This window comes from Grampus griseus, assembly GCF_964374135.1.
Source record: "Grampus griseus genome assembly, chromosome: 6".
NCBI lineage: Eukaryota > Metazoa > Chordata > Mammalia > Artiodactyla > Delphinidae > Grampus > Grampus griseus.
In genome coordinates this window covers 21,389,621-21,409,274 of record NC_139000.1, presented here as the reverse complement: position 1 = coordinate 21,409,274, position 19,654 = coordinate 21,389,621, and the positions used below count along the sequence as shown (strand labels likewise).

Genomic DNA, 19,654 nt, shown 5'->3' with positions numbered 1-19,654 from the left:
GGGAGAAACAGCTATGGAAGACATGGTTTCTGCTTTCCAGGAGCTCAGTCTAATAGTGGAGAAAGTCTTATAAACAGGCAGTGCTTGGAACTACGATACAGTTCCACAAGAGGGTGGTGGGAGTGCAGAGGAAGAACACCAAGGGCAGGGGGGTGAGCCTATCCAATACAGAAACAGACATACGCAGGGGCAGGAGGTAAGAGAGAGTGAGGGCAGAGACAGAACTTCAGGAGTCCAGTGTGTCCGAAAGGTTGAGTCCCAGCTGGGTAGAAGTGGGCAATAAAGTGAGACATGTGAGTATAGGCCAGATCTGAGGTCCTAGAAATAATGAGAAGCCATCTAACGATTCTTAGCAGGTGTGTATTTTAGAAATACAATTTGGACTGCCTGTTGGAGGATGAATTGGAAAAGAGCAAAAGCACAGGTTCTCCAAAATCTAGGCAAGAAGTGCCTGAGGTCTGAAGCGAGTGACGGCACTCGGAAGGGAGAAGAGGGGGCAGGTGGGGGAGACACGCAGGGCAGAGACGGAACAGAAGATGGTGGAAGATAAGGAAGGGGAAGGAATCTGGGCTTCGGTTTTGGCTACTGAGTCAGTGGTGACGTCACTCATCAAGGTCTGCAGGGAAGGTTCAGATGCAGCTCACTTCTAGACCTGTTAAGTTTGAAGTGCTTGTGAACTCGTCCAGCAGGCAGTTAGAAATGCGGGTCTAGAGCTTAGGAGCAAACTGTGATGGTGATATGGAGTCAGTCATCAATAGAAGAGGCGACGGCTGCCCACGGGGGAAGGTATAAATGCATCTGAGAAGAGATGAGGGCCTAGGGTGAACACCGGGGAAACCCAGGCATCTAAGACCAGGTGGACGAATGAGAGTCCCCTATAGCTCTTATTAAACAGTGCTAAGTCTAGAATTTCTTCAAAGTCACCCAGATACGCCACACAAATTATGTTTTCCATAAATCCGTGGGTTTGTTAGGGAACAATCCCCCACCTACAGTTAAGACCCCACACTATGGTGTTGAAGGTCTATGCTGTTTCCAAGAGGTGTCCAGTAAGAGATTCCATAACTGACACCCCTGAGGAAGACACGACCAGCTCCCTGCAGCGGTAATGGGGAGACGGGAAAATGCAGTTTAAAAAGCCCCCACCAGGTTTCCCAGGGAAATGTGAGCATTTGAGTACAGTAAGTCCCCTGCATACAAACAAGTTCCGTTCCAAGAGTGAGTCTGTAAGTCCAATTTGTTCGTAAGTCCAACAAAGTTAGCCTAGGTACCCAACTAACACAATCGGCTATATAGTACTGTACTGTAATAGGTTTATAATACTTTTCACACAAATAATACATAAAAAACAAACAAACCAAAAATAAAGAAAACATTTTTAATCTTACAGTACAGTATCCTGAAAAGTACAGCAGTACACTACAACCGCTGGCATCCAGGGGCTGGCATCGAGTGAACAGGCAAGAAGAGTTACTGACTGGAGGAGGGAGAGGGGGTGGGAGATGGTAGAGCTGAAGGATCGTCAGCAACAGGAGACGGAGGGCAGGCTGCAGTGTCACTCATGCGTGACGCTGATGGCACAGGTTCTGGTTCCTTGCTGGATTCAATTCTATCTACCCTCTTGAAAAAACGATCCAGTGATATCTGGGTAGTAGCTCTTTTTTTTCATCGTAGATGACGTGGTAGCACTGGATTGCATCCTGAACGGCTGTTGCAACCTTCGTGTACCATTCTACGTGCAGGTGCTGTGCCTCAAAAACTAACAGTACCTCCTCACATAAAAGAAATCCCCTTGCCATTTCCTGTGTCGTGAATCTCTTCGGTTCTTCAGTTACTTCTTCTTCCTCTTGTCTCTCTTCACCCTTTCTCTGGGCCTCCAATTCCTGGCGCTTCTTAGCAGTACCAGCTACATCACCGCGGCTTTTACACTTGCTCCTGGTCATCCTGGGCTTGAAATAAAGATACCGTACTACTGTACTCTACACAGTTCTGTAAAGTACGCAAAAGCACAACCACTTGTAGAGGATGCACGCATGTGACAATGTCCGCCAGACACGTGAACTAACTTACATGATTGGACATGCGAATGCACGTTCTCATCCTTGAAAGCTCACAACTTGAAGGTTCATATGTAGGGGACTTACTGTATCTCTGCACTCAGCCCTTCAGGCTATCAATGAAATGCCCTTTCATTCATGTTTTGTCATCACAGTAAAGTAAGTGGTTTTTATCACAAATTTCCTGTTTTCAGCCCAGAGGGAGATAAACTGTTTACTCTTTTCTGTGTGAGAACTCTCCTTAAGCTCAAATTATTCCTCTGTTTGCTCTTCTCTGAGATTAATAATTTTAGGTCCTCTAATCTGTTGGCTAACCTTTTATTTAATTTATTTATTTATTTAATTTATTTATTTTTTTACGGTATGTGGGCCTCTCACTGTTCTGGCCTCTCCCGTTGGCGGAGCACAGGCTCCAGACGCGCAGGCTCAGCGGCCTTGGCTCACGGGCCCAGCTGCTCCGCGGCATGTGGGATCTTCTCGGACCGGGGAACGAACCCGTGTCCCCTGCATCGGCAGGCGGACTCCCAACCACTGTGCCACCAGGGAAGCCCTCTTGGCTAACCTTTTAAAACCACCAGGTTTCTCACCCACCCCAGGAACAGCAGAACAAAGTGCTCGCCCAGCTTGGAGAAGGCGGGCCCACAGCAGGGGCAGGAAGGCCATCGCCTGCTTGTTCTGTACCACGCTGCCCCTTTTCAGTCCCAGCATCATTCTTGCCATTCTAAATGTGCCACTACCATGCAGTTGATTCCATCAACACGTGACTTCTGGACTGCTTTCTGCTCTGCCTGCTCAAGGCCTTCCCCACCTTAAAAACTGTCTGCCTTTTCTCTCGAACGTGAAAGCCTGGACTTCATCAGGCTGGTTCTTCGCCACATTTTTGAGTTTAAATAACCTTAACTTCCAGCCATATTTTCCAAAGTGCTGTTTCCCATCCCCCAAACTGCTGTCTACGGCAGACCTGCTCTCCTTTCCATCGGCTTCATTACTGATTTAAACCAAATCAGACCCAAGGCAAGAAATGGGTCGTGTCTAGGCTGGAGTTCTTTCACCCTGAGTATGTGAGATGAGGGGACATACTCATTACTACCCCTAGGTGTCAACAGTATCCATTCTCTACTGGAAGCAAGTGACAAAGGAAATTATGGAGGCTACCATCTGAGAAAACTTTGAAGAGTCAGGAAAAAAGCAATGAAGCAGGACTTGTCCTACAAAATATTAAATATATTATAAATTTACAATAACTGAAATAGAAAGGTACAAGCACAGGACAGGCAAAGCAATGGAAGAAGCTAGACAATCGAGAAAGAGACCCAAATAAATAGATGAGAATATAGTGTGTGGCCTGGACAGTCATTCCAAAGGTGATGGGGAAACTGGCTTATCATCTGGGGGGAAAAAATTCCCATGTAAGTTTAGCCTTATACACTCATCTAAACAAATTCCAAATGGGTCTAACCTTCAATGTGAAAAGCAAAACTATTAAGAAGCGTTTGAAAATAGTAGAGAATAAAAATTATTGATCTGATTTTCAGGGTGGGGAAGGCTTTTCTTGGCATGACCAGAGGCAGAAACTATAAAAGAATCAATAGAATTGATTACATGAAAACTTAAAATGTCTAAATGTCAAAAAGAATATTGACAAGAAAGTTAAAGAGTAAATAACCTGGGGGTGTAATATGTAGAACAAAAGATTAAAACCATTAACGTAGGCAAACTATTAAAATCAATGAGAGGAAGGAGGTAACAGAAGTGCAAATGTGTTAAAATGCCTCTAAAACCCATTAAAATGAACCAAAAAAAAAAGTAAAAGAAAATTTTATCTGCACCAAATCTAAACAAAGGTCGCAACCTTATGCTACAAACTTCAAGGAAATGCAAGGAACTAATACATATAAATAAATATATAAAAATAAAGCACCCAATGGTTCTTTTCTAATCCTCAGCATCTCCCCAACTGGACCACAGCCCCCACTGAAGGCACGATAAATTGAAATTGATGGCAATAGAGCAAATGGAGCTTACACCATAAGTCATCAGATATCGCAAGGTGAGCTGCATCTCCCCCATCAATAAGGTTATGAGACTTGGCTTCCCAGGAAGAAGGAACAATCTTCTTTTTATCTTTATCTCCCCTTCAGCACTTGGCGCCGGTCTTTGTACATAACCAATCAATAGGTTTTCACTGAATTAAAGGGGTAAGTTGCAGCGTACCCTTCCCCCACTTCTATAACACAGAAACCTGTGTTTCTGTGTTATAGATGTGGGGGAAGGGTACGCTGCAACTTAACAATTTATTGTTATCTTCTGTTATCTTCTATAACAGAAACCCTGTTTTTTAGGCTTCTGATATAAAGAAACTTTCCCAGCCATATTTTGTAAAAAGCTAGCGTTAATATAGGAACATAACACATCCAGCCCATTTTCCTCTGTGGTGTACCATCTTGTCTCAGTGGGGCCTCAGCAGGGATGCAGATGCTTTCAGTGAGAAGAGTGGGGAGATATTCATCCCCATATAGCCATTTCCTTGAGAGGCTAGGTTTTGATTTGAAGCTGGAAAGTAGTTGGGAGATTTCTGGGGATGAGAGGAACAGGTGGCCCATGGAGGTATGGAAGGACACATGTGCCTCCCTCCTGGCCTGACCTAACATTAGGTCCTCAGATGTCAAAGAACCTGTGTCTGTGAAAGACTCGAGAGAGCCTGGATGAAGAAAAACAGTTGGGATGAAGGCCAGCTCCTCTCCTAACCTCTGGGGCAGTTCCTACCCATTCAGAGCCAGGGGAAACAGCAGGAATAAGTGTGGTACCCTGGAACCAGCCTGAGAAGACAAGGTCCTCACTGAGGACACAGGAGTGCACAGTCCTTGGCTGGTTTGTGGAAGAGAAGCTCACAGCAGAAGAATGTCAAGACACCTGGTCCTGCACGGTCCTTCCTAAGGACACTTAACAGTAAGAGAGGAGGGGTCAGAGGAGCGGGCAGTGGTCCCCAGCCCTGTAGGAGGAATTAGAGCTATCCTGACTGGACCTCTCTGTTAGAGGGATAGCCTGAGAACGCTTGGGACATACCTGTGTTTTCAGTGGCTTTCCTGAACATCTGAAAAAGTACATTGTTTTTCTTATTACGAATGCAGGTAGAGATGGGAAATTCCCATGTACATTGCCAGCCTTGGAATTGAAGGTGGACTTCGGAAGGAATGATTTCCTTTACATATTCGTTTCCCTTTTCTCTTCCAGCATTCTTGGTTCCATAATAAACCTTCAACCTCAAATGATCACCACATTGTGCGGAATAAATGGTTTATCTTTACATTCCTGCATGCACTTGCTTTCTCTCTCTCTCTCTTTCTCTCCCTCCCCCCACTTCCCCCTCTCTGGTTCTCTCCCTCTCTCTATGAGAAGAAAATTTTGCCTACAAGCTTTTTGACTTGGCTAGAAAATAGCATAACCAGTGTGGGGCAGCTCTTCTGACCCTTTGGGTCTACATCGAGGATGAAAGTTTGTTCTTACATAAGGGAGTATAAATGGTGGCACTGTTCTGATGAATTCCCGTCAATGGGCTGCCTGCAGAAGCATGTGGGCCATCAGTCAGAAGCACTGTGATAGCCTCTGCATCTCACCACCTTGCTCACCAGCACCCTCTTCCATTGCCACTACAACACTTGCCTCTGTCCTTCAACATTCCAAAAGTTTTCACTCTCCTCTGAGGTCAGCAATATATTTAAAGCACTCGTTTTCATCCTGTTCCCATCGGTAAGATTTAGTTTAATGTAAGACACTCAGAAGGGAAATTCCTTTCACTCTTCTTCTGGGAAATCAGCTTCTGTGTATTCCACGTCCAAACCCCTTGCCTCACATTTCTGGTAAAATTCAAAAGTTCATAATTTTGCTGAAACAAAGCCACATCTTAGGCAAACAGGCATACCTCTTCACATCAGTATATGGTTCTCTTATTAAAGACAGGGCTTGGGGTTTGTTCTTATTTTATTTGTTTAGTTACTCTTTCATAAGATCTTAACAACTTGAATTTTCACACTTTTTAAAAATTGCTAATTCTTTAAAGTAGAGTGAAAATATGCAGGCGTGGTTTCAATGAACTTAAACAGCTCAACAGTGTCCCCTGGTGGCCATGAACACAGACACAGGGTGCTTGAGCTACGGGGCAATATTTAGCGTACAAAACAAGGTAGAAGTGTGTCTCATCAAGATGAAACTCCCTCTCCCCAACTCAAAAAATAGGAAATGCTAATGTGAATCAGCAATGCAAACCTTCAAAACATGAAAAGGACCAAAGAGTAGGAGACTGAATAGCTATCCATTTTGATAAGTCACCATGGGAAAAAATGCCCAAATTGAACATCTCTTTCCAGCCCCGAAGTTGGTAAATTCTTTTCGGTCTAAAGCCTTTATTAACTGACCAGGCATTTCTTCAATGCCAATACCACCCGCTGGCCCTTTGGGGGTTAGCCCTCGTGTGCATTCATTACAAAAATATTCTCTTGTTGTGCTATCATTGTCCTTATGTGTGCTCACACTGTCCTTACGTGTTGGGGATTCAATGTAGAACACACAGACAAAAATCTCTGTCTTCAAAGAGTGCCTATTTTAGTAGGGGAAAAGAAAATAAACAAGTCCTGAAAACGAGTTCTATGAAGAAATTCAAGCAGAGGAAGAGAATAGAGTGATGGGGTGGCAATGGCAGATGAGTTTTGAAAGGATGGGCAGGGAGAGGCTCTCTAGGTAATGGCACTTGAGCAGAAACCTGAGTGATTATAAAGAAGCTATGGGGAGAGAGTGTCCCACGAAGATTACGCAGCAAATGGAAAGTCCTGGATGCAAGAACAAGTTTGACCCGTTTGAGAAATAGCAAGGAAGGATGTTGCTGCTTTTAGTGAGAAAGGGAGAGGGCAGAGGGAGATGAGGTCAATGAGGTAGGCAGGGGCCAGACTCCATGTTCCATGGTAAGGAACGTGGATTCCATTAGAACCCTAATGCAAACTCATAGGACTGTTTAGAGCTGGGGATGACATGTTCTTATATGATTTTAAATTAATTTTTATTGGAGTATAGTTGATTTACAATGTTGTGTTAGTTTCAGTTGTACAGCAAAGTGAATCAGTTATACATATATATACATCCACTCTTTTTTAGATTCTTTTCCCATATAGGTCATTAGAGTATTGAGTAGAGTTCCCTGTGCTATATAGTAGGTCCTTATTAGTTATCTATTTTATATATAGTAGTGTGTATATGTCAATTCCAATCTCCCAATTTATCCCTCCCTTCCTTTCCCCCTGGTAACCATGAGTTTGTTTTTTACATCTGTGACTCTGTTTTGTTAATAAGTGCATTTGTACCATTTTTTTAGAGTCCTCATATAACCAATATCATGATATTTGTCTTTCTCCGTCTGACTTACTTCATTCAATATGACACTTTGAGTGATATTTTTAAAGTTATGGCGAAGATTAAGACTTAGGGCAACAGGGGATAGGCAACTGTGAAAACAGGGAGAAGAGTTAGAATGCTATTGCAGGAGTCCAAGCAAGAAGTTGCTGGCTTGGATTAGGTTGCTAGCGGTAAAGGCAAAGGTGGGGAGAAGTGGCTGGATTCAGAACGTTTATTTCAGAAACAAGCCAGCTTGTTGATGGACTAGAAATGGTGGGAGAGATAGAATCAATTATGATTCCTTTTTTGGCCTGAGCAGTTGGTGAATAGGAATGCCAATAACTGAGATAGAGAAGCCTGGGTGGAAATGGATTTGGGGGTGAGGCAAGAGGTGAGAAATCAAAAGTTCTACTGGGTTTGCCTATTAGATGTTCAATAGGATATGGTTAGGAGACAGATGGATACATATTTGGGACTGCTCGGCACATAGGTAATGTTTATAGCCGTGAGACTGGTAGAGATCGCCTAGGCAGAAAGAGTAAATAAGGAAGAAAAAGGAAGAGAAGAAGGCGAGGCGAGGGGCATCAATAAAAGTATTCGGTTGGCCAAAAAGTTCATCTGGGTTCTTTGGCAGCTCTTATGGCAAAACCCGAACGATATTTTTGGCCAACCCAATAGATGGACCTAGTGAAAAAAAACTGAGAAGGAACAGCCAGCAAGGTAGAAGGATCCAAAAGCCAAGAGAAAAGGTGTGTCAAGGATGGAATGCCAAATGCTGTAGAGAAAATCCTATAAGAACAAAATTAGACAGTGGGTTTTGCAAGATGGAGACACTTCCAGTAAAGCATTGAGGACAAATGCCTCTGGACTGGAACCAGTTAAAGAAAGAAGAGGAGGTAAGGCTGTGGAGCCTACACAACATTCTTTCAAGGAGTTTTACTGTAAAGAGGGGCTGAGAGAAGGCAGAGTAGCTGGAGGGAACATGGGATCAAAAGAAGTGTGTTTATCTTTTCTATGTTTTCATTTAAAAATGAGATATTACAACATGCTTGTGCAGTGTTGGGACTAATTCTTTACTGGAGGGAATTGAGGATGAGGCAAGAAGGGATGACGGGGTTGAGGGAGGATTCACCTTAGGAGTGGGGACAGAGAGAAGATAAAATATAGGTTCTGCATGAAGTCAACAATGGGAGATTCGGGAGTGGAAAGTCCTCAGCTGATTACTTTTTTTTTTTAATTTTATTTATTTACAAAAGGTTGTTATTAGTTATCTATTTTATACATATTAGTGTGTATATGTCAGTCTCAGTCTCCCAATTCATCCCGCCACCACCCCCTCACCTGATTACTTCTAATCCCTCAGTGAGTTAAGAAACAAGAAGCTAATAGTCTGAATATTAGCTCAGAGTGTGTGTGCTGGGGGATGGAGTGAGCATCACAGATTTGAGGAGACATGAGAAAATGAGTGGAAAGTGAATTTTCTAGGGGACTAGAGTGGGACTGCCAGTCATTTTTCCCTGAGAGTAACCTACTCTTAAGGTACTTGTAACAGAATGACAATTAAATATGTTACTGAGAAAGAAAGAGTAATAGGAAAATTTCTTTTTAAGTATGAAATATTTTAAATATTTCAAATATCCAGAAGGAATTTAACCAACACTCATGTACACACTACCCAGATTTCTTCAATGTTCCTATTTTGTTTCAGGTAACTTTTTAAGAAATAAAACATTGCAGTTCAGGCTGCAGTCCCCTTAGTTCCCCTCTCCAATTTCACGTCCTTCTTCCTCTTTCTTTTAAACTTCATTATATAAAGATAGAAAGTAATAATGTGCCTCTTTATTTGAGCCTATACAGCTCTGCGGTGACTTTGTTCATCCAAATGCTGTTATTCAAGATTTACCTGTTATCTGCGTTGTCAGGGAGATGACCGCAGGAAGTTCAGAAGACAAAGCCTGGATGCTGACACTGTAGTTGGTACCTGGCCTCAGGTCCAAACACGTCTCAGGAGCCTGGCTGCTGGCAGTGATATTAAAGACCATTTCCTGGGCAAATTCCTTCTGATACCATCTCTGGCCCCAAATGTGGAACTAAAACATAGAAAAGTTCACCAGGTGAATTGCTAGCTTGAAAGGCTCTGAATGCCTGGATACCTACCCTTTCTCTCACACTCTCTTACTCTTGATTCTAAAGTGCCTTCAGAAAGTGAAATACGGCAGAAAGCAAATATTAGAGTTGTAATACCATAAATACTGTAATTACAGTATTATCAGTATCATAAACATATTTTTAAATCAAAATGCACAAAAACTCGAGGCCCCAACACCGACAACTTTCTCTTTCTTGTTCTCACACATATAACGGCACACGCCCAATGTGAAAGTCTGTTGTTAAAACCACAGGAGCAAAACCAAAGAACAATTTCCTAGAAAGAAAATTAAGAATCTGAACTAAGGCTTCTCCCAGGGCAGAACGTGCATTAGGATAGTGGTCCCCAACCCCCGGACTGCAGACCGGTACCAGTCCACGGCCTGTTAGGAACCAGGCCACACAGCATGAGGGGAGCGGTGGACCGAGCGAAGCTTTGTCTGCCGCTCCCCATCGCTCACGTTACCGCCTGACCCATCACCCCACCCCCTGGCGGTAGAAAAACTGTCTTCCACGAAACCGATCCCTGGTGCCAAAAAGATTGGGGACTGCTGCATTAGGGTAATCCTAGTCGGTTTGGTAAAACCTGGGAAGAGTTTTCCTCCTCTGCCCGCCCCCTTCTGACATTCCCTACACTTTACTGTAACATCCCAGCACCTGGGCCAATAGATGCACTTTTCTTCCTACTTAATTGCTTCTAGTAGCAGCTCATCCCATGGTCTTTACCTTTCTTACTCACAACCACATCTAGCTTTAGAAGTTCCCCTTGACTCTCCAGGCAACAATTCAGACCCTGATCAGAGGCACTGGTGTGGAGAGACACACACTTGCAAAAGCCACTGGCTTCCTTCCATGACACTGCCTGAACATCAGCTCTGCATCAGGCTATGTTGCACAAAGAACCTCTCATGATTTTCTCATCAATCCCCAAGGTCTCTGTCTTCAAATATGCAGCAGAAGTTCCCACTTTCTTGTTTCTTACTGCAATTGTCACTATAAATCTTCCACTGATAATGGCAGCTATATAAGTAGTTTTTTTGGTTTGTTGATATTTTTTGAACCTCCCACACAAGACAAACACCTATAAACAGAGTAACTTTCAGTAACTTACTAAATACATCTCCTCTATATCAGCTGTCTTCATACTTCTCCATCTCAAGCAGGTTTCATTAAATATTGAAATGTTACTGATGGTCTGTTTTACTGCAAGGGGAAAAGAATGAGAAATCAACTTACACCTTATACCAAAATGCTACCTTTTAATTGAACAATATTCCAAGGATAAGCATTTACAGCGGATGACTTCAGCAGTATTTTAATTTAGAAATAAGTGGTAGCAGTCCAAGAAACACCATTTTTATATTTATGTAAACACAGTCCTGATGAAAGATTTAAGGTCAAAAGATACCCAGTCTGAGAATCCTTCTTAAAAAATTAGTTAAGTCGATCCACTGCAAATTCCCTTGGTTTACTAAGCTAAAACAGCGACTCATTGTCCTGGCCTTGGACAACCTCATTTAGACAAACAAGCATCAGTTTGAAATTCTGAGCTGAGAGTAACATTTCCGCAGAGAACTGAGAATTACTCCTTGAGGAAATGAAAAAGGCTACCTCAAGCAGTCAGGCTTTTCATGATGAAAAGCGGGGAGTGGTCCCTCTTGGTTTGGGCTCCCTCATCTCTTATGATCAAAGAAGCATTCAGTGGTCTCTGCTCAATTTCATGGTAATGAATCCAAAAGATAGTTCAGTACTGGTACCATATAATACAGAGGCACATCCCCCAAGCTTTTTAAAATAAAGACGAGTTATTCAAACAACACTGTAATTCAACTATACTTCAATAAAAAATAAATTTTTAAAAAGACTGGTTATTCAAAACTCTGGTATCAAAGGTTATTTCCTTCAACGATGATCCCTGTCCTTAAACTGAAAATAATACATCAGACTTGCTAAGAAGTTTCATAGGAACACTGTGATGATTAATAAGTGATAAAGAACTCCCAAAGCATGTGAAAAAAAAAGAAAATCTCATGGGAGCCAAACCTTTATTGTGTAAGCCCCTGGACCAACAGGTTCCTATGAATGAAGCCTAGTTGATAGATGCGACCCCTCTTTATGGATGGGGCAGCTTTGCCCAGAGAAAACCTGTTCCACAGGTCACAAGCTATTCTTCAAATGCTGTAAGACCGAGTAAGGAATAAAGTACGGATGATTCAGGATAAAGCAACCTTTAAGGAAGGTAAGGAAGATGTTTTTAGAGATAAGTAGTAGTGGCCCAAGGAAACTCACATTTATGAAACTTTCAAAAAGCATATAACTTCAGTAGTATTTAAACAGTTCCAGACCATACAAAAAGGTAGAAAGTTTCCCAATTCACTCAGTATGACTGGATAATCCACAATGCCCAACGTGTACAAGGACGGCACAACCAATTACTAAACACACTATGCCAAATTCACTTATTAATATAAATACAAAAATAAAATATTAACAAATAGAAGTCAGCAGTACGTTCAAAGAATACACTATAAACAAGGGAGATTTACTCCAGGAATACAGAGATGATCATTACTAGGAAAGCTATTTATAGATTGAAAGAGAAAAACCATATGGTCACTTTTATAATCATAATGGTTAATACATCTAATGTACATTCCTGCCTAAAAATCTTAGCACACTAGGATTTAATTTGATAAAAACTCCTTGATTTAAAAGAATGTTTATTAGAAACCACCACACTCAGTGGTAAAACAATTTCTAATAAAGTTAAGAACAATCCAAGGATGCATGGTTTCACAGCTATTATTTAGCATTAGTCAGGAGATTCTAGACAATGCAGAACGAGGCAAGGAAAAAAATGAGCTATAAATACCAGAAAGAAAGGGAACAAATTATGCAACTGACAGTAAATTAAAAAAAAAAAAACAACTGAAAAACAAATATGCAATTGTTTGAAAACGACAGAAAAATAATAGGAGTTTGGCAAAATGCACCCAAAGACAAGAACATAGAAAAACTAATCGTTTTCTACATATCTGTAAGCACAAGTATGGTAGGCTGAATAATGGTCCCTTCAAAGATGTTCACATCCTAGTCCCTGGAATCTGTAACCATGTTACCTTACATGGCATAAAGACTTTGCAAATGTGATTATAATAGGGAGATTATCCTGGATTATCCAGATGGGCCCAATGCAGTGACAAGGGTCTTTAAAAAAGGGAGACAAGAAGATCAGGGCCAGAGAGAACTGAAGGTTGAACTGATGAGCTTTAAAGATGGAGGATGGGGCCACAAGCCAAGGAATGTAGGCAGGGTCTAGAAACTGGAAAGAGCAAGGAAATAGATCCTCCCTTTGAGACCCCACAATGAACACAGGCCTGCTGACACAAATAAACTAAAACCACAAATAAAATATAATAGAAAAATTAAAAGATTTCTATTCACAAGAGAAGAAACCATGAACAAACTTCAGATACCTAGCAATAAATGTAACTAGAAATGTCCAAGACTTACAAGAAGATTTTTTCCCCCCAGAAGGACATAAAATAAAACAATAAAGAGAAAATGCCACATCCTTGAATGGAAAGATTGAAAAAAGTGAAAAGATATCAATTCTCCACCAATTAACCTGTAAGTGGAATGTACTTCCAATGGTGATTCCAATGGACTTTCTTGGAACGTGATAAGTTTACACATTATTCAGTGAATAGAAAGTTCTCACCATGTCAGGCATGCTTTGGGGCTAAGGATAAAGTGGTGAGAAAACAAAGTCCCTGCACCTAATGGAATTCATTCTAGTGAGAAAGGCAGAAAATAAACAAGTGAAAAAATAAATTTTAAAAATATAGGGCTTCCCTGGTGGCACAGTGGTTAAGAATCCACCTGCAAATGCAGGGGACATGGGTTAGATCCCTGGTCCGGGAAGATCCAACATATGCTGTGGAGCAACTAAGCCCGTGCACCACAACTACTGAGCCTGTGCTCTAGAGCCCACAAGCCACAACTACTGAAGCCCACGTGCCACAACTACTGAAACCCGTGCACTGTAACAAGAGAAGACAGCGCAATGAGAAGCCCATGCACTGAAATAAAGAGTAGCCCTGCTTGCCGCAACTAGAGAAAGCCCACGCACAGCAATGAAGACGCAATGCAACCAAAAATAAACAAATAAAATAAATAAATTTATTTTTTAAAGTATATATATATATACATAATTTTGTGTACTGGTAAAGACTATGAAAAGCATCATACAAGAATAGAAAGGATGGTTAGGGAAGGTCCTCTGTGGAGGTGATATGTGAGCAGAGACCTGAAGGATGAGTGAGTGAGCATCAAGAGTGGAGGAAGAGGGGTCAGACAGAGGGGGCTCCAATGTCAAAACCCCACATGCAGGAATCAGCTTGGCACGCTCAGTGAACAAAAACACAATTACTGCTAAATTTTGGGGGGGAAGATTAATGAGAATAACAAGAAAAAATTAAAATAAAAATATTGAAACAGGACATAACCAGGTTTCAGTAACTATTATAAAATTATGACAGTATTTCTCAACCTTTTTTCATTATAGCCCTACACGGAGCCTTTTTAAACATTTTTTTCCCTAATCTCTCACACTTTATAAAATTTTAATACCACAGGTATGTATATGTTTCTTATTTACTATATGTTTATCTATGATTCATATATATATATATATTTTTAGTGTTAATTTCCTGAGTTTTGTTTGTTTGTTTGTTTTGGCTGTGTTGGGTCTTCATCGCTGTGCCCAGGCTTTCTCTAGTTGCGGCGATGGGGGGCTACTTTTCACTGCGGTGCACGGTCTTCTCATTGTGGTGGTGTCTCTTGTTGTGGAGCACGGGCTCTAGGCATGGAGGCTTCAGTAGTTGTGGCTCGCTGGCTCTAGAGCACAGGCTCAGTAGTTGTGGCACACGGGCTTAGCTGCTCCACAGCACGTGGGATCTTCCTGGACCAGGGCTCGAACCCGTGTCCCCTGCATTGGCAGGCGGATTCTTAACCACTGTGCCACCAGGGAAGTCCTATGATTCATATATTAAATGAATAATATTTTTCCACCCCTCGAGAAGCAATTTTTGCCCGTTAAGCTGATTTTGCCCCCCCACTCCCTGGGGTGAATTGAGAATGCTAAATTGCTAGTTTGTTGCTAGCAAAGGAATAAACAAAGAGGTCAATGGAGCAGAGCAGAACCCAGAAACCAATCTATCTGTGCATCGGAATTTATATAAGATAGGGGTGGACTTTCAAATCAGTGGGAAATAAACTGAGTTGGGAAATAGTTATCCATAGAAATAAACTAATATTAGATCCCCACCTTGACATACAGGCAAAAATGATTGCAACTGTAATAAATTTTTAGTTAAAAAATATACTAGAAAAGAATATAGGAAAACAGTTCTATAATCTTGGTTAGGAAAGAAATAATAAGAAAACTAGGAAAAATTTTTTTTAATTTGACTAAATAAAATCTTAAATTTTCTTTAGGGCAAACGATTCAACAACCTAAGTTTGAAAGACAAGCAACAAAGTGTGAAAAAAAAATTGTAACATATTTGAAAAAGTTGATGGCCCTGATATCTAAACAATTACCATGAAGAAAAATACCACCAACAACACATGAAAAGGAGCAATAAATAGAAAAAGTGATTCATAGGAAAACTGTAATAGGACAATCAATAAGCAAAGGGGTACAAATTAAACCAAAATAAAATATGCTTTTCACTTATTAGGCTCTCAAACATTAAAAAACTGGAATATCCTGCATTGGTGAAGGTGTTGGAAAACAGGTGTGTGTGTAAATTGATACAGTCTTTGTGGAGAGGAATTTATGAGGCTCTTTATCTTGGTAATTCCACTCTTAAGACTTAATTCTACAGAAATATCCTGCCCAATTATGCAAAGGTACAGTACATTTCATCAAACCTAAGATACCATTCTTGTAAGATACACTATTATTTTGTTTTATTAAGAAAGAAAAAATACTGCCAAGTAAATTCTGTCATGATTATTTTCTTGTCTCAGAATTATTTTATACTGGTTGAAAGAGTTTTTTCAGACCTATAGAAACATTAAAATTTTATAATATATAATAAAAGAAAAATCAAAAAATTGATTGAGACACTACTAAAATTTCTCCATATTCAGTATGTAACAATTCTCAATCACTTTTCAATTAAGAGATATCAGTGTATATTTCCACACCCTATGTTCTATCCTGAGTCTTGGTGAGGCAGTATTTCTTTTAAATGTTCTATTTTCTTTTTCTTGCAAGCCATTCTGATGCTGACACTTGCTTTTATACATTGCTGATCTATTTTCATGGTTTTCTACATACACAATAACTTTTTTTTTTTTTTTTTTTGGTGGTACGCGGGCCTCTCACTGTTGTGGCCTCTCCCGTTGCAGAGCACAGGCTCCAGACGCGCAGGCTCAGTAGCCATGGCTCACGGGCCTAGCTGCTCCGTGGCATGTGGGATCTTCCCGAACCAGGGCACGAACCCGTGTCCCCTGCATTGGCAGGTGGACTCTCAACCACTGCACCACCAGGGAAGCCCCACAATAACTTTTTGTTTCAATGTCAAATCATTGGAAAAGTTCTGAAAAAGTTTTAGTAAGCAAAATGTTAATATGTCACTAATGTCCAAAACTAAATAAAATTAGCAACACTGCAAGTAGCTATGACCAATTTGATACACACATGAGTAATGACAATTATGTTCATGGCAGCCACCTGACTGTATAACACTTGTAAGAATTCATAGGTATTAAAATGTGAAAAAATGTGCCTCTGAGTATCGGCAAAACATAATATATGTAAGTATATTAAAAGTAGCATTGTCTATAACAACAAAAATTTGAAGGGGAAAAAAAACCCCTAAATATCCTTCCATAGTGGACAAGTTAATAAATTTGTGAACCTCCACACAGTGGAATACTATGCTTCCCTCAGAGAAGGAGATGGCATTATAGGAACTGATACAGAAGTATGTCCACAGAATATCGTAAAGCCAAAAATGTTTTAAATAAAATAAAAAAGCAAGATGAAAACTGGTACATATACGATTCTGGTTTTTTTTAAAGGACACACACACACACGCATATATACATGAACATGTAAATGTTACAGTAATGGTGGGTCTGCAATTCCTTCTGCTCACAGAAACATTCCACTGGTTAAGTTCAATTCCATCTTGGTCAGAGAGGGACTCTCACTCTAGGTCCCCTTCTCTCCATCCAAGGGTTCACAGTTTGAACCACAGGCAGGTTGAACCCATGCTGAGCTCACTGGAGAGAAAAGGATCCCCAGTAAGAAGACAGCTCATCCTGAGTCCCTTGCTACCCCACTCTCTGCTCCTTTGCTATGGAAAGTAAGTACATGCCCCTCATTCAAATATTCCTTCTTTGCTCCATTTTCAGTGGTCACTCTGCCTTCTCTCTCTCCTTTCCCCACCCACAGGGCTTCTAAGCTAGAAGCCTGAAGTTGAAAAACCAGACCTGCAAGAATGCCTCAGAGAAGAGAAAATTAGGCTCTTAGTTCATCAGATTTTTTTGAAACTTTGTTTCTGTTTCATTAATGTGGGCAAGCAACTCTGGGCAAAATCAGTCATTACTGTACTTCCTCAGGGCTCCCACAGTCCCCTGCAAATACCTCAAACTACATTTTATGCATTGTAATATTATGTATGTATTATTATGCATGTGTGTATCATGAGAGACTATGTCTCATTCATCTTTGTACTCCTAGTGTCCAGGACAGTGGCGGGCACAGCATTCCTGGTTGTTTAAATGTAAACAATCAGGGGCTTCCCTGGTGGCGCAGTGGTTGGGAGTCTGCCTGCCGATGCAGGGGACACGGGTTCGTGCCCCGGTCCGGGAAGATCCCACATGCCGCGGAGCGGCTGGGCCCGTGAGCCATGGCCACTGGGCCTGCATGTCCGGAGCCTGTGCTCCGCGGCGGGAGAGGCCACAGCGGTGAGAGGCCCGCGTACCGCAAAAATAAATAAATAAAAAATAATAATAATAAATAAATGTAAACAATCAGCAATAAGGGGAAAGCTAAGCAAATGATATCATATTAACCAAATAGAATACAGGTACTCTGAATAAGGCATGGTTTCTGCCCTTAATATGTATTTAATCTAGGAGTTACACCCTATATTAATATAACAAAAATATGAGAGTATATAATAAATGTCATAAGGTAAACTTAAGTAACAGTTAACTTGATAGATAGTTAATTTGATAGATGCTTATTGTGTATCAGGCACTGTGCTGGTTCTCCATATGCATTAACCCATTTAGTCTCACAACAAATCCATGATGTTATTCCCATTTTTACAGTTAAGGCAGCTTATACACATAGAGGTTAAACAACTTGCCCAAAGGCACAGAGGTGGTAAATAGCAGAACTGAGATTTGAATTTAGATAACCTGACCCCAGAGTAACTGTGCCAAACTCCTACCAATATTTCCTCCTGAAAGAGAGTACGGGAATTTAGAAAGAAGAAAACTTACCTTCAGTTGAGGGGATCATGAAAGAAGGGAATATAGAAACTGAAGAAAAGAAGAGGGGAGAGGGTTCCAGGTAGAAGAATGGCATGAGCAGAGATATGGAGGGGGAAAGTTAGCACTTAAGAGTTTATTACAGATTAGACTTCCAACTAGTTCAAGGATAACGGTGGCCCCTTAAATCCAAATCTCTCCACACATTCTCCAAAATATTCTTCAGATCAACTGGAAAAGCAAATAAAACAACATAAAACTAATGCTGTCATCACCACTGGAAGACAGAGAATACTACAAACTTTAAATTACCCTTTAATGGAAAAATAAATACCAAATTCCAGCAAAGCTTTCTCTCAGTCTCCCACAAGTCATTCTAGAGACTGAGAGGGCTCTAGAAGAGCCCTGTGAAAGAGAAGAGGGAACAAAGGGCCCAATCGTGAGTTAGAGTCACTCCCAGAAAGAGAAATTCCACCTTAAGTATGAAAATACTGAAAAAGAGACCTGGTATATCAGAGTACTGACTACAAGCAAAGGATGAAAAGTCTGTGAGACTTCTATGGGACCTCTGGGAGGGAGCTGTGAATGAAGGAGGAAAAGTTTCCACACACTAGGGAGCCCCTTCATCTCCCCTCTGGGGACAGGGGGTAGGGGGAGAGGGAAGCTTTGGGGCCACAAAGGAGAGTGCAGGTAGTAGTATGAGAAAGGTATTGCTTCTGGGAAAGAAGAGGATAAAAAGGAAGGAATAGGTGTTCTTTGGAAACTAAGTGGTGACAGGAAAAACAACTGCAGGGGAAAGACAAGATCTTACAAGTCAAAAGAGTACCCAAAATAGAAGAATACAGAATTCATTCCCACTCTCACCAAAAAAACAAAAACAAAAATATCCTTTAAAAGAAACTGCCCTTCATTCAGTGACAGAAGAAGGCACTCTTAACCTAGAAATCTTCTTGACCCTCCCAAATGACCAATTCTGTCTGTGGAATTAATAAACAAAGGAGTGTTCATTTAAAAACAGAAACAGAAAATTATAATCAAAACATTTCTGCTTGTGAAAAACTCCACTTTAAAAAAAACCACACAAAATAGGGGGGAAAAAACCTGTAAGACAATAAACAAATAAATATCCTGAAAAAAGCCTCTGGAATATAAAGAAAACACCTTGAGTTAGAAATTCAGAAATAAGAACAGAATGAACAAAAAGCAGGAAGGAAATGAAACACAAGTGACTGAATTCAGGAAAAAAGCAAAAGACAAAATCACATCAGAAATAAAGACTAAATTTCATGGTGCCCAAAGAAGGATAGATTCGAATATAAATGTATTGAACAAATACAAGAAAACCACCAAAAAGAATAAAAATGAGATTAAAAAGGAAGTAAAAAGGATCAAAAATAAAGTGGTTGACATGCAATATAGGCAAAGATCCAACATATGTATAATTAAAGTCTCTAAAGAAGAAAAACATGGAAACAGAATAAATACCTAAAACTATAATCCATGACAGCCTTACAAAAATAAAAAGACCTGAATATAAATATTAGAAG

At 40.7% G+C, this 19,654-nt stretch overlaps 1 protein-coding gene across 1 annotated transcript in view; it reads right to left on the bottom strand.

Annotated features, from left to right (window-relative positions):
• SUSD1 (sushi domain containing 1) overlaps nucleotides 1-19,654 on the bottom strand; it is a gene marked incomplete at its 3' end in the record, with an annotated part of 123,224 nt that overhangs the window by 25,284 nt on the left and 78,286 nt on the right. The window contains exons 11-12 of the mRNA XM_082656867.1: nucleotides 10,702-10,793; nucleotides 9,346-9,532 (exon numbers count right to left, since the gene is read on the bottom strand). Of these exons, the coding sequence (XP_082512993.1) occupies nucleotides 9,346-9,532; nucleotides 10,702-10,793 (279 nt within the window). The remainder of the gene's footprint in view (nucleotides 1-9,345; nucleotides 9,533-10,701; nucleotides 10,794-19,654) is intronic.